This window comes from Muscardinus avellanarius (genome assembly GCF_963383645.1).
Source record: "Muscardinus avellanarius genome assembly, chromosome: 10".
NCBI lineage: Eukaryota > Metazoa > Chordata > Mammalia > Rodentia > Gliridae > Muscardinus > Muscardinus avellanarius.
This window is the reverse complement of record NC_137796.1, coordinates 28,527,880-28,544,695: the sequence shown is the minus strand read 5'-3', so window position 1 is coordinate 28,544,695 and position 16,816 is coordinate 28,527,880. Positions and strand designations below refer to the sequence as shown.

General features: G+C 44.7%; 1 protein-coding gene across 1 annotated transcript; it reads left to right on the top strand.

The window, feature by feature from the left end:
- The first annotated feature begins 5,284 nt into the window (after positions 1 to 5,284).
- Positions 5,285 to 10,985, top strand: ARL2BP (ARF like GTPase 2 binding protein). The gene is made up of 6 exons (XM_080704246.1): positions 5,285 to 5,325; positions 6,467 to 6,528; positions 7,962 to 8,068; positions 10,006 to 10,091; positions 10,268 to 10,364; positions 10,863 to 10,985. The coding sequence occupies exons 1-6, from the start codon at positions 5,288 to 5,290 to the stop codon at positions 10,962 to 10,964; spliced, it is 492 nt and encodes a 163-aa protein (XP_080560372.1). The 5' UTR covers positions 5,285 to 5,287; the 3' UTR covers positions 10,965 to 10,985.
- The last annotated feature ends 5,831 nt before the right edge of the window (positions 10,986 to 16,816 follow it).

The following is a 16,816-nucleotide window of genomic DNA, read 5'->3' as shown; positions in this document are numbered from 1 at the left end:
AAAGTGTTCTTTGGGGGAGAAGTCATTATGGAGAATGACAGCACTTGGGGATAAGCATAACTTCTCACTGATCAGAGACACCGGTGTGGTAAGCGTGGATGTTGCACTACAAGACTTGAATCTATAAAATTAGATCACACAGGTCGTTACTACAAGCAACACGGAGAACCTGAAAGAAGGTGCACAGACTGTAGAGAAAAAAACAACCCAAATTTTTTTATATTTCAGTGATTCCAAAGAACATTCTAGTTTTTTTTAACTGCAGAAAATTGGTGGTATTTTCACATTCATGGTGTTTCTATCCAACTTCAGTACCCACATTTTGTGAGGAAAAAAATGTTTTACCAATGCAGGAGGAATTCTTAAGTTGCTGAGTTAGACTGGAAAAAAAATTTGGTATTTAGGCTATTTTTAATGTACCATCAAATCAGGTTTTTTGGGTTTTTTTTGTTTAAAAAAATTTTTAATCAGTATTGTTTTTGGAAGTATATACTTTGAAACTCTTGAACCAATAGTCTCAAAACCTCTGGAGGACAGTCTGAGAACACATATTCCTATTGTTTTAAATAAATACATGTTCTTTGAATAGTAAATTCAATCATGGATTGTTGACTATGTCTTCATCAAAAGTGTTTATCCCTCTCAGGGTCTCTGGTGAAGACCTTCAAGAGTTCAGTTTTTTCTCCCAGAAAATTGGAAGGTAGAATTGTAAATTCATAGAACTTATTTTATAATGGTGTACCTCAGCAGCTGCCTTTCAATTTATGCCAAGTCCTTACTGAGTTTATACTTGAATAGTAAATATGTCTTCTGAGTTTTACAGTGTCTTAAACTCGATACACATTTTTTTCTTCTTTTCCCACCCTTTGTTTGTAGTTCATTAAACCTGTCCTATTACAAAGGTGATTTCCCTCCTGGCTGTACTCGTTGGGGTGCTGGATTTTTTCCATGTCTCTAGTCTTCCATAAATCCAAATATATATATATATAATATATATATATACATATATATAGATCTATGTTCTCCTCTTTAGCTTGTGGTGAATACAGAATTTGCATTGAAGAATAAAACATCTGCTGCCTTTTTGACTAAGATTTCACAACTTTCATTGTGCCTACTGCTAAAGTTCCAAGACATTGTACTCTCAGATTTTAAGGGCTACTTTTCAGAGTACAAAAGAATCAAGAATTAGAATGAAGAAAGTTTAATCACAATCATTAGGAGATCTTCAATGAGCACCTAATATGTGTCAGTCACTGTTCCTGTGTGGTATGCAAAAATGCCTGTGCATGGAGTGGTCGCAAGGAAAAGACAATATATATGTTTCTACCATAATAAACTGCTAGTACCCCGAAGGAAAAGAATAAAGTCCTAAGAATAGGAAAAGAATGTGGTTCTGGAGAGAACTAATTTAGATGTTTGGCAAGAGAAGGGGATGTGTCAGAAGAAACTGAGGAATTAACATTAGGAAGTTAGGAAATTGAGGAAGACTTGAAGAATTGGGCATAGCCAGGCAGGGGAAGTGAGGACAAGCTTCTAGGACTGGGTAACCAGTGAGCACGGCATTGTAGACCAAGGCCCAACAAGGAGGAAAGGAGCTCAAGGGCCTTTGGGATCTGATGGAAGACCCTGTCACTAGGAAGACACAAGGCAAGGGCCAAGAACAGTATGCTCCAGGGTTGGAAAGCTCAGGGGACTACTTGTGAAAGCTTTGGGAAATATTTTAAATTTTATCCTAAATGCAGTAGGGAGCAAAGGAGTTTAAGCATAGAAGTGCCATGATAATTTAAAAAAATGGTTCTGTAGCTGAGCCTGGTAGCTCGCACCTATAATTCCAGTACCTGGGAGGCTAAGACAGGAGGATCACAGGTTCAAGACCAGCCTCAAAACTTAGCATGGCTCTCGTTTTAATAAAAACACAAAACAGGGTTTGGTGTGTAAATTGGAGTTAGCAGATGGGAGTGATAGACTGAGTTCAATCCCCTGCCCCCTACACACACACACACACACACACACACACACACACACACACACACACACACACACACGATGGTTCTGTCCTCTATTTGGAAAGTGGAATGGAAAGGTTGGGTAGAGAAGCAAAAAACTGGAATAATAAGACCAGTGAGGAGACTTTTAAGGAGTCCATCTGGCTGAGAGGCAAGAGGTATTAAACTCAGTGAAGAAAGAGAAAAATAAATGTAATTTACAATCTGTCTATAGTCAGTGCAGAAATCTGTCAGCTTCCTAGAAATCTATCCTTAAATGTTGTTCCTAAAATGGTCTGCTTTTCTGATTCTTAACTTTTAGATCATAAAAAAGGACTTCAATATTAAGTTGATTAACCATTCAGCATGGAAGCAAAGTTGTAATCTTCAAAGGTAAAGATATTTACTCCACATAGAGAAAATTCTGGTAAGCTGTGTGGAACAGAGTGTAATGGTAGATCTAGATTCTGCGCTAAAAGTTGGCACTTAAAGAAAAATGAAGCCAGGCATGGTGATGTTCCTTTGTAATCCGAGTGCTTGGAAGCCTGAGACAGGAGGATTGCAAGTTCACAGCCAGCCTCAGCAACTTAGGCCCTCTGCAACTTAGACCGTTTCAAAATAAAGAAGAAAATAGGGCTGGGCGAAAAGCTTGGAGGTCAAACACCCCTGGGTTCAATCCCCAGGACCGCAAAATAAAAACAAGCTAAAAGCTAGGTTTCTATAATTACATTAAAAAGAAATTACAAATTAAAAAAGCTATAGACTACTGCTGTTATACTGTTTGTAGGGAGAAAAACAACAAAAAAAATATTGTTATGGCACCTCTAGTGATTCATTGTGGGAAATCCAGGGTTCCAGCCAAGAGCAATTTTAGTGAGTTGCCACCTTTTTTGAATGACATAAAGCAGAAAATCATGTGCCCGTTGCAGTGCCAGGAAGCAATGATTCAGTCATAGAAATGGAAACAATTTTACCAGCAGTAAATAACTTTTACATGAATTTCAACCATCTTAAATTCTTAAATGTGTATCCATGAAAACAAACTGTCTAAGATTAGCTTTTTCCAAAATTGTCCACTATTCTTTTGCTATTCTTTTTTTTTTCTAGTACTGGAGATTCTAGTACTTTTTTTTCTAGTACTAGAATGCTTCTAGTACCTAGAAGCATTCTACCTCCAAGCTACACCTCCAGCCCTATCTTATTCTTTATTTTGAAACAGGGTCTAAGTTGTGGAGGGCCTAAGTAGCTGAGGCTGGCCTCGAACCTGCTATCCTCCTCTCTCAGCTTCCCAAGTACTGGGATTACAAGCGTGTGCCACCACACCCAGCTCCACTCTTTTAAGTACTTGCCCTTGGACCCAGCTGCCATGGTGTGAGAAAACCCAAGCATCCTCAGGAACACCCACATGGCAAGGAACTGAGCTTCCCCTCCCCAGCTGTCTGGCCACATCCACAACTGAGCTCCCAGCCAAATGCCAACACTAATTTGACAGCCACAGGAGTGAGCTCCTTGGAAGAGATTTCTCTAGCTCCACTGCAGCTGCCTCATCTTACATCAATTGGAACAGAGACTAGTTTGTCCCTGCCCAAATTGCAGACTAGTGAGCAGAATAATTGTTTCAAGCCACTGGATTTTCTGGTGGTTTGTAACAGCAATAGAAAACCAGAAGAGCCAAAATCAAGATTCCTTCCTTCTCTTTTCTGATTCCATGATTTAGGAAGGATGGGCAAGTTCATTTGGTCCAGACAGAAGTGTAGTATAGAGAAAGCAGGTCCTGAGGGTTTTTGCTGAGTTTGCTGTGAGCAGAGTGCTTGATGGAGAACTCAGTCCAGTAATTCAGCAAATCTTTTTGGATGCCTGTCTGAGTACTCTGAGAACAAATCTCACCAGATACAACTATCTTTGTAACCAACTTTAATTCCCAATTCCTCAGATACCTATTTATGTCCATTCAAAGAAGTCTTAATTCATCCAGGTTGATCATCTGACCTTCATATCCCCTCTAGACCTATACATTTGCTCAAAAGGTACCATGCAACTAAAAAGATATAATGCTTTGTGGTCCAGTCAAGATTAATCAGCTCCAGGAAATCCCTTTTCAAAGTTTGGTAGTTATGGAGAGGGACTTTTCCTGAAGCAAAGTTACCTTGTTTTTTATTGTGTTTGCTCAAAGTGGTCTGCCAACTTTGTCATGCATAATAAACCAATAATATATTTATTCCCAACAACCTATGACGTGACAATGACGATGTAAACCAAAAGACATTCACTTCCTGCTGCTGTGAGTCCTTGTTTCCAGAAGAGTGGAGTAACCCTCTTGCAAATCTGCCTTCTGCATTTGGTTCAAGAGATAGGATTGGCCTTCAAGCAATTTGGCTAGTTACTGTGCTATTAAAACACGCTTTGTGTCTATACTCCCAGTCACCCGGAAAGGCCGAAGCAGGGAGATCCCAAGTTCAATGACAGCCTCGGCAATTTAGCTAGGCCCCATCTCAAAGTAAAAATTTTAAAAAGGATGGGAGCCCAGAGGTGGCATAGGCTTTGGGAGGCTGACTCGGTGAGACCTGGTTTCAAAATAATAAAAAATAGGGAAGGGGGTATAGCTCAGAGGTCGAATGCCCCTGAGTTCCATCCCCAGACCCGAAAAAAAAAAAAGGGCTGGGGATGTAGCTGTGTTAGAGCACCCCTGGGTTCAAGATGCTTTCAACTACTTAGTCCTCAAAAACACCGTGCCAGGCGCAAATTATCCTCAGGTTGCAAGTGAGGAACTCTTGGCTACGATTGCTGACTCCGTAAAGTGGGGACAACGTGAAATTAGTCATTACACCGCCTCTGAACAACTCCACAAGCCGCTACGTGTTTATCCAGGACCAGCATCCCTCTGCAACTTTCCCAGACTTCCTCTCTATGTTGCCCCGCCCCTGGCGTCAGGAAGCACGCGCCTGTGATTGGCTGCGCGGAGCCGCGTTGGCGGTGACCATGGTGACAGGGGCGGGGCCCGGCGCGCCGCTCCGTAACCGACGTCGCTACCCGTGGCGGCGGCGGCGGCGCGCGCAGAGCCTCCTGGCTGGGCCTGGAGTCCCGCGGGCGCGGGGCGGCGGGCGGGCGGGAGGCCGGGCCTCGCGCGTGGGCGCTGGGCGCGCCGCGGCCTGGGCGGCGAGGCCTCCTCGCGGCCGGCCGCTGTGCCCTGGATGCGGGCGCGGACTCCGCGGGGGAGAACGCAGGCCGGGCCCGGGCCGCGGGCGGGGTAGGAGGTCGGGCCGCCGCTCGCCGGCGCGGGTGGACGCGGCGCGGCGGCGATGGACGCCCTAGAGGAAGAGAGCTTCGCGCTGCCCTTGTGAGTGACGCCGCGAGGGCCCGAGAGGCCCGGAGGCCGCGGCTCTGTTACGGGGGTGTCCTCGGGGGTCGGGGTCGGGGTGGAGGACCGCCGAGGCTCTGCTCCAGTGTCCGGTCTCCATCCTGCGTGCGCTGGACCACCGGGTCGCGCCCCGCGGGACGGCAGTGCGGCGCGGTGGCACTGGCTTCATGATGGCCTCCATCACAATCCTCTGGCCTGACCCTTAGCCGTCATCAAAACCTGGCGGGTCTGAGCTATCCACAGGTCACGGGACCCTCCACCACCACCATCAGCAGCAGCACCACCAGCACCCCGCCACGCAGTGACTCCTGGTCAGATTACCCTTTGGGCCAGTATTTTGCCTGCCCCAGGTTTACACTGACAAGCAGATAGGTGTGGCGTCATAGCCGAGATGCGGTGAGTGGATCCTGCAGGAGATTAATGCAGAGAAGTCTGGAGATGCCCGGGACCCGCTCTGGCCTTGGTCCCTTTCATAATTCATTGTCATATTAGGTTTTGTGAAAGTGAAGCCGTTCAATTTGCAGGTCACAGATGCCTCGAGTGCGTTTGGAATTGACACCTTAGATAACAGTCTTTCTTAATTGTTGGAGCTGAGTGATGAGAAGTTCCTTTATTCTCTTCAGCGTGTTGGAAAATGTCAGTAAGACATTTTTTTAAAAATAATTATTTGGGTTGGGCATCACGGCGCACTCCTATAATCCCAGTGATTTGGGAAGCTGGGACAGGAGACTCGCAGGACAGCCTCAGCAAGTAGTGATCCTCTTGCCAAGCTAGCGAGACCTTGTTTTAAAATAAAAATAAATAGGGCTGGGGCGTAGCTTGGGGGTAGAATACCTCTGCTCTCATTCCCCAGTACCTCACAGAAATGATGATGATGATGATTTGAAGCCAGGCATGGCAATGCACATTTATAATCCCAGTACTTGAGAGGCTGGGATAGGAGGATCACAGATTTGAGCTAACCTCAGAAACTTAGTGAAGTTCTCAGTAATTTAGCAAGACCTTGTTTCCAATTAAAATTAAAATAGGTCCGGGGGGTGTAACCTGGAGGTAGAAGACCCCTAGGTTCCATCCCCAGTACAAAAAAATAATTAACACTTAATCCTGGCATATTTTTCAGCTCCTCTGCTTCTGATACAGAATTTGATACTGTGGTTGGATATTTAGAGGACATTATTATGGGTAAGCTTCCACGCCACAACCTAACCTAACCTATGTTCTCTTTAGTTCTTAGACCATGATTTTCCTTTTTTTTTTTTTTTTTGACTGAGGATTGAAACTAGGGGCATTCAGTGATAGAGTACTCTTTAGTTCAGTCCTCGGTACCAGAAAAAAAAAGTAAATAAGTAAATAAAAGAAAGCACTAATCTGTTCCTTTACAGACTAGGGATGTGAAGGAGTTGCCAGGCCATTCTGTGTGGATGTGTTTAAAATGACCTGGAAGAAGAGGGTAACTGTTGCATAGCAGTGTGGAGACACTAAAGCCACCAGACTGTTAAAAAAAAAAAAAAATGGGTAAATGAGCGCTTCCTGGTGGTGCACACCTGTAATCCCAGTACTTGGGAGGCTGAGACAGGAATATCACAAGTTCAAGGCCAGCCTCCATGATTTAAATGAGACTGTTTCAAAATTAAAAAAGAGCTGGGGGGTTTGCTCAGAGGTAAAATGCCCCTGGTTTCAATGCCTAGTACTAACAAATAAATAAAAAGGTTAAAATGGTCAATTTTATGTAACTTTTACTACAATTTTTTTAAAAAAGAGACACTTTCAAGTCAGTGATCCATTTAAACCCTAAACATGAGCTTTTCCTCTCCTAAAGATTGGCTGTTGAGAAAGCAGTACTATTGCTGGGTGTGGTGGCACACGCTTGCAATCCCAGTACTTGGGAGGCTGAGACAGGAGGATCGCAGGTTTTTGGCCAGCCTTAGCAACTTGCAAAGCCCTCCACAATTTAGTGAGATCCTGTTTCAAAATAAAGAATAAAAAATAGTGCTGGAGGTGTAGCTTGGAGGTAGAATCCCCCTGGGATCCATCCTCATTGCAACAACAAAAAACAAGTACTATTGCCTCCTTATAAATCAGAATGGCTGCCCAGTGTGGGGGTGCAGGTTTGTAGTCCAAGTACTTACGAGGCTGAAATAGAAGGATCTCAGGTTCTCAGCCAGGCTCAACAACTTAGTGAGGCCCTCCACAACTTAGTGAGACTGGTTTTTTTGTTGTTGTTTTGTTTTGTTTTTTGTGGGTCTGGGGATAGAACCCAGGGGGCCACCATTTTTAATTGTTTTTTATTGTTTATTTTGAAACAGGGTCTCACTAAGTTGCAGAGGGCCTCACTGAGTAGCTGAGGCTGTCCGTGATTGTGATCCTCTGGTTTCAGCCTCCTGCATGCTGGGATTACAAGCAATGTGCACCATTAAGCCCTACTTGAGACTGTTTCAAAAAAGGACAGGAGGTATAGCTCAGCAGAGATAGAATGCCTCTAGGTTCAATCCCCAGTTACACACACACACACACACACACACACACACACACACACACACACACCCTATACTCCCCACCCAGAAGGGCTTTTTAGTCTCCATGAGAAAGAATAAATTCTCCCTGTTGTGATTTAGATGATGAGTTCCAGTTATTACAGAGAAATTTCATGGATAAGTACTACCAGGAGTTTGAAGACACGGAAGAGAATAAACTTACCTACACACCCATTTTTAATGAATATGTAAGTAGGTCTCTGTTTCTCTTACCAGGAAATTAGGGTTTCTTTAAATTTTGAATTCAGGCTGGGTGTGGTGGCACAAGCTTGTAATCCCAGTACTTGGGAGACAGAAGAATCACAAGTTTGCAGACAGCCTCAGCTACTTAGTGAGGCACTCTGCAACTTAGTGAGACCCTGTTTCAAAATAAAAAATAAAAATAGGACTGGGGGTATAGTCCAGTGGTAGAATGTCCCTGAGTTCAACTCCTAGTACTGTAAAAGAAAAAAAAAATTGAATTAGTATATAAATGTTGAGATTTGTTGTCTTTTCAAATATACCAGCAGTACACTCCCTTGAATTCTGATTCGAATGTAGTTTAGTTCATTTTCTTCTCTCTAGCTCTTGGTACTGTTTTCTAAAAGGCTTTTAGGTAACACTTAATGAGATTGAGACTTATTTAAAAGAAATTTGAAAACGGGTGTGGTAGCGCACACTTGCAGTGCCTGAATTTGGGAGGCTGAAACAGGAGGATCACGGTCCACAGACAACCTCAGCTACTTAGTGGGGCCCTTTGCAACTCAGTGAGACCCTGTTTTAAAAATAAAGAATAAAAAGTAGGGCTGGGGGTGTAACTCGGGAGGTAGGATGCCGCTGGGTTGTATCCCCAGTATAAATAAATAAATAAATAAATAAATAAATAAATAAATAAGAAATTTGAGCTAGGTATGGTGGCCCAGGCTTGTGATCTCAGTACTTGGGGGGCTGAGACAGGAGCATAGCAGGTTCAAGGCCAGCCTCAACAATTTATTGAGGCCTTATTTCAAAATAAAAAATAAAAAGGGCTGGGGTATAGCTCAGAGATAGAATGTTCCTGGGTTCAACCTCCAGTACCACAAAAAGGAAAAAAAGAAATTTGACTTTACCATAATTTTGCCTTCAAATGTACATGAGTTCATCATACTTACCTCTGTTTGCTTTAGATGAACTTTTGTGCTTTCACATACTGTTCCGCATATTCTAGTCAGGTACATATGACTATTAAGTAAAGATGAAAAAAGGCTGAGGTTATATAGCTCAGCAGTAGAGTGCTTTCCTAGAAGCAGGAGCAAAAAGGCCCTGGGTTATGCCGGGTGTGGTGGTGCACACTTGTAATCCCCACGGCTTAGGAGGTGGAGACAGGAGGATCACGCTGGTTCGAAGCCAGCCACACTGGCTTAAGAGACCCTGTTTCCAAATAAAAATATAAAAATAGGTCTGGGAGTGTAGCCCGGAAGTAGAAGGGTTTCCAGAAACCCCAGTACCACACACACACACACACAAAGGCCCTGGGTTCAGTCCCTCAGAACTATAAATAAATAAATAAATAAATAAATAAATAAATAAATAAATAAATGTGAAAACAGCCACAGTCACTCTCGCTAGGTGATAGAAAAACCAAGACTAGAACCAGAAATCTCAGCTCCTCGCCCCTGGGCCTTTACTCTGTTCCGAGGCCTCCTGCAGCCTCCCTCTTGGGATTATCTCATCTGTCTAAGAATAGGTTTGAGCTTCTAGGACTTTATTTACTCAACATAGAAGCTGGCATATTCCAGAAAACTAGCTCAGAAGACCTAGGCTGCCTCCAAGTGTGTGCTGCTCGTGGTTCTGTCTGCACAGATGGCATCTGCCTGAGCGCCACCTGTTTCCTTCCTCAGCTGTGTGCTGGGGAGTGGGAGCTTGCTGCTGGCAATGTCCACCTGGGTTAGCGCAGCCTCCTGTTACAGCCTAATTGCCTGTGGATGCCCCTCTGCACTGGGCATGCCCAGGACTTAGCTGCTATTTGCTCCCTTTTAGCATCCCCGGCAGTGAGTATTGAGCTTGTGCAAAGAACAGGATCCCAGGAAGTAGGGGACAGGCTTTCTGAAAAGAAGTTGTATTTCCTTCAAGCGTGTCCTGACCAAGGTCCTTTCCGCTGTTGTAGATTTCTCTGGTGGAAAAGTACATTGAAGAACAGCTGTTGGAGCGGATCCCTGGGTTTAATATGGCGGCGTTCACAACTACATTACAGTGAGTTGAGTGTGACTGTGTTTTAATGTTTCTCATCTTCCCTCTTTCACTTGACTGGGGAAAAAACAACACTCTTTTTTGTTCAGTTCAAGCACTTAGTGACCTCACATCTTTGCATGGAATATTGAAGAGACAGTCTGTCTCCATTCCTGACGCCACCACGCTTTCCTTCGCAGGCACCATAAAGATGAAGTGGCCGGTGACATATTCGACATGCTGCTCACGTTTACGGATTTTCTGGCTTTTAAAGAAATGTTTCTGGACTATAGAGCAGTAAGTTACAACTTGCCACACTGAGCCACTTAGGAAGTTCCAAGTAGAACTGTTTGAACACAGCCACCTCACCTGCTTCTTCCGTCACTGCCCTGTAGAACTGGCCAGTGCCAGTCTTGCAGCTAGCACGGCATCAGCAAAGGAGCTGCTGTCCCACTGGCCAGGACTCTATGTTTGGGTAAAGCAGGCCCCAGTACCACATTAGGGTCTGTAAATAGTCGGGACAAAAAACAAAGAACTGGTCTAGTTCTTTTTTGCCTTTCTTATAATGCATGCCCTTTATGAGAAAAATGAGTATTTTCCAGTAAAGCAGGGTGTGTTGTTTGTGCCCAGGCCCATCGTTGAGCAAAAATGCAAAGCAACCTGCCTTCCCCTGCTGTGTACTCCTGCTGCTCCCTCTCCCACCCTGAGTTCCTCCTTCCCCTGCTGATGCACATAAGGGCCATAAAGGCCTTTAGGTGTTCTTTGCCTCTTAAAGCTGTTTCTTTTCTCACGTAGGAAAAGGAAGGCCGGGGACTGGACTTGAGCAGTGGCTTGGTGGTGACTTCATTGTGCAAATCCTCTTCTATGCCAGCTTCCCAGAACAACCTGCGGCACTAGGTCCCACCCAGCTCCAGGCAGTGAAGGGGCTCATTCTGGATGTCACCGGCCAGCAGGCTCCAAGGATCTAGCTGGTGACCACAGAAGAGAGGTCTTGGAAAGAATCTGTTTTGCAGCCCTTCATTCATTTAAGTATTGCTGGGTCAAAGACAACAGGGCTGACCCTCTGAACACATTCCTCCTGAAACGCCACTTTGTATTCATTCACTCCGTGTTCCAAGCAACACCCTCTGGGTGCTTCTGAGTCAGCCCTCCCACCCGCGGGCCCTTCCCCAGCTAGTGTGGTGTGCACACCCATCATGAACCCGTCCCCCGCAGCCTTTGCATGAGCCCTGTGTACTTACAGCTCCTTACATGGGTGTCAGTCCTTCGCCCTCAGTGGGGTTTTTATTTGGGATATTTATCTAGGGAGTTGCTCGAGCCAACTGCCTGTCCTAAGCCTCCGGAATCTCCTTGATCACAGCTTGTGTTGGCTGTATGATCAACAGAGAGATGTCTACGTAACAGCTTCGTGTGCAAGTAACTCCCAGTCGTACATTTGCAGTGCTTGTAATACTCTCGTTTGTCCTAATGTAGCCCCATTGTTTCTAGAAGTCTCTTTTAAGCATTATTTTTTAAAAATATATTTTTTATAGATGAATACTCAGGCTAACATAGTGGATATAATCTTGGAATGTCCATGATTACCCACTTAAAGATCAAAGTATTATATGCTGTGTGCTTTTTAGTCGTCAGTGCTAAGAAGGCAAAATGCTTTCCATATGGGTGTGCCTGTCTCACTGGACACCAGTGAATGTCTGCTGTGTGCTGGAAGTAGGCTAGAGCTAGCTTGCTGTTGTAGCATGGTCGGTGTGTGTGTGCATGTCAGCTTTAAACGCTTTCTGCGTACGCCAGCTCGGTGGGGTTTCTGTCAGGGCAGGTGGGGATTCTGCAGTTTCTTTCTGTTGGGATCTCGCCTGCCAAGATGGCGTTCCACTGGTCTAGCTCAGCATGAGCAGGAGGTCGTGGACTGCTCTCCTTGTCACCTGTCAGCTTTGGTTTAGTGCAGTGTCTGATAGAGTATTACCAACCAGAAAGCTTGTATATCACATCTGTACAAAGAAGATTAAAACAACAGTTCAGTTCCCAATGTATACTTTTGATTTCACTTTTATAGTAAAAACAAGAATCTGTACTGACTTTACTTGACTATTCTGGTTTTAAAGAATGAGCTGTAAACTATGTTTTTCTGTATTAATGTGACGCTTGCTACTTTTGTACCATAAATAAAATTTGAGGTGTTTTGCAGAACCATCATTCTAAGCAATATGTCCTCTCTTTAATGTATGGTCACCATCTGGTTGTTATTGCTTTAAGGTCCTTATAAAAGCAAAGGTTCTCTCAGAGCCAGCTTTTTTTTTTTTTTTCCTTTCATGGTACTGAGGATGGAACCCAAGGGGATTTAGTATTTTATTTTTGGTGGTACTGGGATTCCTGGAAGCCCTTTTACCTCCGGGCTACACTCCCAGACCCATTTTTTTATATTTTTATTTGGAAACAGGGTCTCTTAAATCAGCGTGGCTAGCTTCAAACCTGCGCGATCCTCCTGTCTCCGCCTCCTAAGCACGGGGATTACAAGCGTGTGCCACCACGCCTGGCAGTATTTTATTTTTGAAACAGGATTTCACTGAGTTGTGAAGGGCCTCACTAAGTAGCTGCGGCTGTCCATACACCATGATCCTTGGGTCTGCGCCTCCCAAATGAATTCTAGAATTACAAGTATGCGCCACCATGCCCGGCCCAGGGCCAGCTTTTTAAGCGCCACCTCTCCTGGACTTACGTTACCCTCCTTTTTTTTTTTTTTTAATTTTTTTTGCAATACAGGGCATTGAACCTAGGCACCATCTACCTCTGAGCTCCATCCCCAGCTCCATTTTTAATTTTTATTTGGAAACAGAGTCTCACTAAGTTGCGGAGGGCCTCACTAAGTAGATGAGGCTGGATATGAACCTATGATCCTCCTGTCTTAGCCTCTGGAGTACTGGGATTACAAGTGTGCCCCACACCCTGCTCTCCTATTCTTTTTCTAAGTAGGACTGAGTGTGTTGAAACACTTGCTGAGATCTGTTGGTCAGCCTTCTTTTTGAGAAAAGGCAAGTGGACAAGTCCAGAGATTAATGTTTTATTTTTTATTTTTTTGTGGTACTTGAGATGGAACTTGGGCATTCTACCTCCGAGCTACACACTGAGCCCTATTTTCTTTTATTTTGAAACAGAGCCTAAGTTGTGAATGGCCTCACACTAAGTTCCTAAGGCTGGCTGGAACCTGTGATCCTTATATCTCAGCATCTCAAATACAGGGATTACCAGCATGTGCCACCATGCCCAGCCTAAATCATTTTTTAAAAAGACAGAAGCCAGGCGTGGTGGCGCATGCTTGTAATCCCTGCGCTTGGGAGGCGGAGACAGGAAAATTGTACTGGTTCAAAGCCAGCCATGCTGGCTTAAGAGACCCTGTTTCCAAATATAAAAAAGTATAAAATAGGTCTGGGAGTGTAGCCTAGAGGTAGAAGGGTTTCCAGGAACCCCAGTGCCACCAAAAAAAAAAAAAAAAAAAAGGAAGAAAGATAACCTGTGTTTTTCACCTTTTCTACTCAGAAAAAAAGGCAAGCCTTTTGTAGCTTATTGTTTAATGTAGGCTTGTTGATTTCTTTTTTTTTTTTTTTTTTTGCAGTACAGGGGCATTCTACCTCTGAGCTACACACCCAGCCCTCTTTTTTATTTTGAAACAAGTTCTCATTAAGTTGAAGAAGGCCTCACTGAGTAACTGAGGCTGTCCGCAAACTGGGGTCCTCCTGTCTTAGCCTCCCAAATGCTAGGATTACAAGCCTGCACCACCACACTTGGCTTGTTGGTTTCTTTTAAATAAACCAGAAGCTGGGTGCTATGGTGCATGCTTGTAATCCCAGTACTTGGGAAGCTGAGACAGCAGGATTGAAGGTTCAAGGACAGCATGCAGTAACTCAGACCCTGGTTCAAAGTTAAAAATAAATAACTAAAACAGGGCTGGGATGTAGCTCAGAGGTAGAATGTCCCTGGGTTCAATCCCTAGTACTAAGGAAAAATTAAACTAGAAATCTGTTTCTCCATCTACATAGAAATTTAAGATTAAAATGTCATGTATCTTCAGCCAGGCATGGTGGTGCACGCTTGTAATCCCCGCGCTTGGGAGGACAAGACAGGCGGATTGCGCAGGTTAAAAGCCAGCCTCAGCTACTTAGTGAGCCTCTCAGCAACTTAGTGAGACCCTGTTTCCAAATAAAATATAAAATAATAGGTCTGGGAGTGTGGCTCGGAGGTAGAAAGCCCTTGGATTCCACCCCAGTACCACAAAAAAAAAAAAAAAAAAAAAAAAAAAGGAAAAAGTCATGGATCTGGTCTGGGGTCAGAAAGCCCGACATCCTTTGGCCCACCCTTGGGAAGTGGCTACATACCTCTGTAGGGTATGCCTGCTCACCCCTGGAAAGCGATGGTCACTAAACTGCAGTCTGTAATGTCTCCCCTGAAACAGGTTCTGTCTGAGAGTGTCAAACCTGTTAGGCTAGCCTCCCTAGTATATTGTTCGAAGCCTCAAAATGGCTTGCTCTTCCTTACAACCAAATTCTTCTTACAGCTTATTCTTGGAATGGCTATAATTTACTGTTTGAACTCCAACAACTTGGGAGTAAAAGGGGACGCTAGTAATATTTACACCAAGATAGCAAGCACCATCCGGCACCCTCGAGTAGAGCAGCTTGTGTGCAACAGTTTAACCCCGATTACATTTTATTGTTGCCAGTTTTATTATTTTTTTTAAAAGAACCAAAGGTACCCCTAGAAAAGCCATAGGGTTATTCCTGAGAGGATGTTGCCCTAGAGTTAAAAAATAAGTTCAGGCCAGGTGTGGTAGCAAAGGCCTGTAATCCTAGTTCTTGGGAGGCTAAGACAGGAGATGAAACAAAGTCTCACCAAGTAGCTGAGGCTGTCTGCATACTGCGTCCTCCTGTCTCGCCTCACAAATACTAGGAATGCAAGTGTGCGCCAGCACACCCACCACCACACCCGGCATTTTTTGTCTTTTTTGCAGTGTACTTCCAGGAAGGAAATAGCTCCATCTCCAGCCTCTAGGACAGTTTTTTTGTTGTTTTGTTTTCGTTTTTGTTTGTACTAGGAATTTAACTCAGGGAAATTGTAGCTCCAAGCTACATCCCCAGTCCTTTTTTTGTTTGTTTGTTTGAAATAGGGTCTTACTAGATTGCTGATTGTCTCACTGCGTTGCTGTCCTTGAACCTTCAATTCTCCTGTCTCAGAACCTTCAATTCTCCCAAGTACTGGGATCACAGGCATGGACCACCACACTTTACTTCTGGGACACGTAAGAATAAAAGCCAGGCGTGGTGCCGCACACTTATAATCCCAGTACTTCGGAGGCTGAGACAGGAGGATCACAGGTTGGTGGCCAGCCTCAGGAACTTAATGAGACTCTCTACAACTTAAGACTGTTTCAGAATAAAGAATAAAATAGGGCTGCGGGTTTAACTCGGAGGTAGAATGCCCCTGGGTTCAATCCCCATACTGAAAAAAGAAAGAAAAAAAAAAAAAGTCGGGCGTGGTGGCGCACATTTGTAATCCCAGCATTTGGGAGGCTGAGACAGGAGGATCATGGTTTGCAGACAGCCTCAGCTACTTAGTGAGGCCCTTTGCAAAATAAATACAGTGAGACCCTGTTTCAAAATAAGGAATAAAAAAATAGGGCTGGGGATGTTGTTGGATGTAGAATGCTCCTGAGTTCCATCCCCAGTACCACCAAAATAAATAAATAAATAAAATAAATAAATAAATAAATAAATAAAAGAATAAGAGCACTTCTAAGCTTAACGCCCAGACAATGAACACAGCTCAGGACTGTTCAGCGAAGCGGGCAGGAAGCCTGGGTAGCCTCCCTCAAGACAGCTGGCTGGTGGTGCTGAGCAACTGCACAACCTGAACTGCCCTACATCATCTTCCAGGTCACATTCATTGACAACCATGATTCTTAAACATCTTTTCCAAATAAGTTCTTTTTGTCTTTATTTTTGTAAAAAATAACAACAAAGTCACCACCGGCCACATCACCACTCACCAGGCCAGGTCCTGCTTTCCTCCCTCCCTCCCTCTGTCCGTCCCAGGGGCCCAATCAACAGCGTGGGGGAAGCAGTGACATCAGGGTCAGGTTTACCCAAAGGGAAAATTACAGTGAGGGCTGGGCGAGGAGGGAAGCCCAGTGAGGTTTGTCATCGAGAAGTCGTTTAGAACCTATTTGTGTTAAATAACCAGGAGGTCTGAAATCATAATTCTCTTTTCTATGTCTCCTTGCGGGTGACATACTGGCTCGGAAGAAGGAAGGGTCAGAATTGTGTTTTGAGGAATCGGGGTGGTTCGTGGGCTTGCTCAGTTCTCCTGGAACAAAGACTTAACGAAAACGCAGGCTGCTTGTTAGGCTTACAGTGTGGTGCCTCTGCAGACCTGGAGTTAGTACATTTAATGCTGCTGAGCAGGGTGGGCCCCAGCCTTGGCCCCCAAGGTCCTCTGAAGACAAGGCAGAGACTGTGAAAGCTGTGCATCCCCGTCACCTTCTGCTGAATAAGGGGGATGTGGAGGGCGTCTCGGCCTCTGGCTCTTGCCAGCCACAAGGGGCCAGCGTGGGCCCTTTCCTTAGGAGTGCTGGGAGAGCTTGGTCCGGTGAGCGGAGAGGAGAGCAGGTGCAGCCCCGCTGGGCTGACTCCATGCAGGGGTCCAGGTGCTGGCCCGTGGGGGCGGCCCTACACTGTGACCCAGGGGCAGCCTCGGCGCCA